The sequence below is a fragment of the Carlito syrichta genome, unplaced genomic scaffold (assembly GCF_000164805.1).
Source record: "Carlito syrichta isolate Samal-C Ts95f unplaced genomic scaffold, Tarsius_syrichta-2.0.1 Scaffold302779, whole genome shotgun sequence".
Taxonomy (NCBI): Eukaryota; Metazoa; Chordata; class Mammalia; order Primates; family Tarsiidae; genus Carlito; species Carlito syrichta.
The window spans coordinates 333,854-336,088 of NW_007246875.1; the positions used below are offsets into that span (position 1 = coordinate 333,854).

Sequence of the window (2,235 nt, forward strand, 5' to 3'; positions counted from 1 at the left end):
ATCGAGGCTGTGGTGACCGGGAGCAGCCACTGCACTCCAGTCTGGGCGACAGAGTGACACTCCAACTCAAAAAAAAGAAAAAAAAAAGGGCTGGCTCAGTGGCTCAGCCTGTAATCCCAGCACTTTGGGAGGCCGAGGTAAGTGGATGGCCTGAGCCCACAGGTTCAAGACCAGCTTGGGCAACTTGGCAAGACCTCGTCTCTACAATAAATCAAAAATCAGCTGGGTGCAGTAGCACACAACTATAGTTCCAGCTACTTGGAAGGCTGAGGCAGAAGAATCACTGGAGCACAGCAGGTTGGCTGTGAGTGTGCCATGGCACTCCAGCCTGAGTGACGGAGTGAGACTGCAACTCTAAATAAATAAATAAATAGGTAAATAAAATTAAAAGGTTTCTTTAAAAAGTAATTCAGGGTCAGGCTTGGTGGCTCAGCCTGTAATCCCAGCACTTTTGGAAGCTGAGGCAAGAGGACTGCCTGAGCTCGCGGGTTCGAGACCAGCCCCGGCAACTTGGCAAGACCTCGTCTTGACAATAATCAAAAATTAGCCAGTCATGGTAGCCCACACCTGTAGTTCCAGCTGAGGTGGAAGGATCACTGGAGCCCAGTAGGTCGACGCTGGGGTGGCCATGAACTGCACTCCAGCCTGAGTGATGGAGTGAGACGCAACTCAAAAAAAAAGAAAAGTAATTCAGTACACAGTTACCCTGTGATCATATAAGGATGCTTGTGGCTTCAGATAACATTTCTAAAGACGGAATACTACATATGTTCACAAAGTGTAGAGCCACACAACATTTACAGGGAGGTGGTGATGGTGCATTCTAGAAAACCACTGGATGATGTAAAGATTAAATGATGATGAAGACAGTGTCAAAGACCCACAGGAAAAGTCTGATCTAAAATGTTTCATAAGAGCCGGGCTCGGTGGCTCAGCCTGTAATCCCGCGCCTTTGGGAGGCTGAGGTGAGTGGATTGCCTGAGCCCGCGGGTTCGAGACCCGCCTGGGCAGCGAGACCTCATCTGTACAATAAATCAAAAAATCAGCCGGGCATGGTAGCACGCACCTGTAGTTCCAGCTACTCGGAAGGCTGAGGCGGAAGGATCGCCAGAGCCCAGCGGGTCGAGGCTGTGGTGACCGGGAGCGGCCACTGCACTCCAGTCTGGGCGACAGAGTGAGACTCCAATTCAAAAATAAAATGTTTCATAAAATGTGAACGTGAAAAAGAGTAGCATTTCCAAGTAAATATATTTTGTATGATTTTAAATATATGTCTGTGGAGGGCCTTTTCATTAATATTAACTTACTTTCCAGCACCTATACTATCGCTATGGTTAATAAGCAAACAAAATATGTCAATGTTAGGAAATCAGCCTCTTTGCATTTATTCCTGGCCCCTGGAAGCATCTAAGCTTGTGACCCTTGGACCTAGCCCACCCAGACAAGAACTCCTTCACTCACCTTCTCTCATCTTTTGATCTAATTCATCCAATGTTGGCTCTATCAACTCCCAGCCATCTGGGGGTGCCTTCCGGCTTCTTTTGACTTTAGGCATTTCCCCCCTACAGGATCTGTAAAGATCTGAAGAAAAAAATTTATGAATTGATTTCTGCATCTCAGTTCCCCAAAGATCTTTGCCAGCCACTATTTTGGTACAGTATATGTTTACTTCCTTGAGGCAGCATAGCATAGCAGCTACAGGAAAGAGTTTAGCATGCTGATTGCCTGGGTTCAATTCCTGGCTCTGCTACTTAATCATTGTAATCTTTAAAAAGCCAATTAACCTTCCTAAATCTCAGTTTCCTCATCTGTAAAATTGGGACAACAAAACCTACCTTATGAGGTCATTGAAGACTTAATTATGATTGTATACAGCATGCCTGATGCACAGTGCGTGTTTAATAGGCATTTGCTGTTATCATTAACAGCAAATGCCTATTAAAGCCTGACACTGTATTGAATGTTGGGAACACAGAACATAAAATTAAGCCGGGCTCGGCATGCCTGATGCACAATGTGTGTTTAATAGGTATTTGCTGTTATCATTAACTAACATCAACTATAAGCCTGACACAGTATTGAATGTTGGGAACACAGAACATAAAATTAAGCCGGGCTCGGTGGCTCAGCCTGTAATCCCGCGCCTTTGGGAGGCTGAGGTGAGTGAATTGCCTGAGCCTGCGGATTCGAGACCCGCCTGGGCAGCAGACCTCATCTCTACAATAAATCAAAAAA

At 45.7% G+C, this 2,235-nt stretch overlaps 1 protein-coding gene across 3 annotated transcripts in view; it reads right to left on the bottom strand.

Annotated features, from left to right (window-relative positions):
* Window positions 1-2,235, bottom strand: part of BUD31 (BUD31 homolog) — a 10,554-nt gene that overhangs the window by 6,775 nt on the left and 1,544 nt on the right. For all 3 annotated transcript variants that reach the window (XM_021711858.1, XM_008057138.2, XM_008057139.1), the window contains one exon: window positions 1,462-1,581. In XM_021711858.1, coding sequence (XP_021567533.1) covers window positions 1,462-1,555 — 94 coding nt within the window. In that variant the 5' untranslated portion in view covers window positions 1,556-1,581. The remainder of the gene's footprint in view (window positions 1-1,461; window positions 1,582-2,235) is intronic.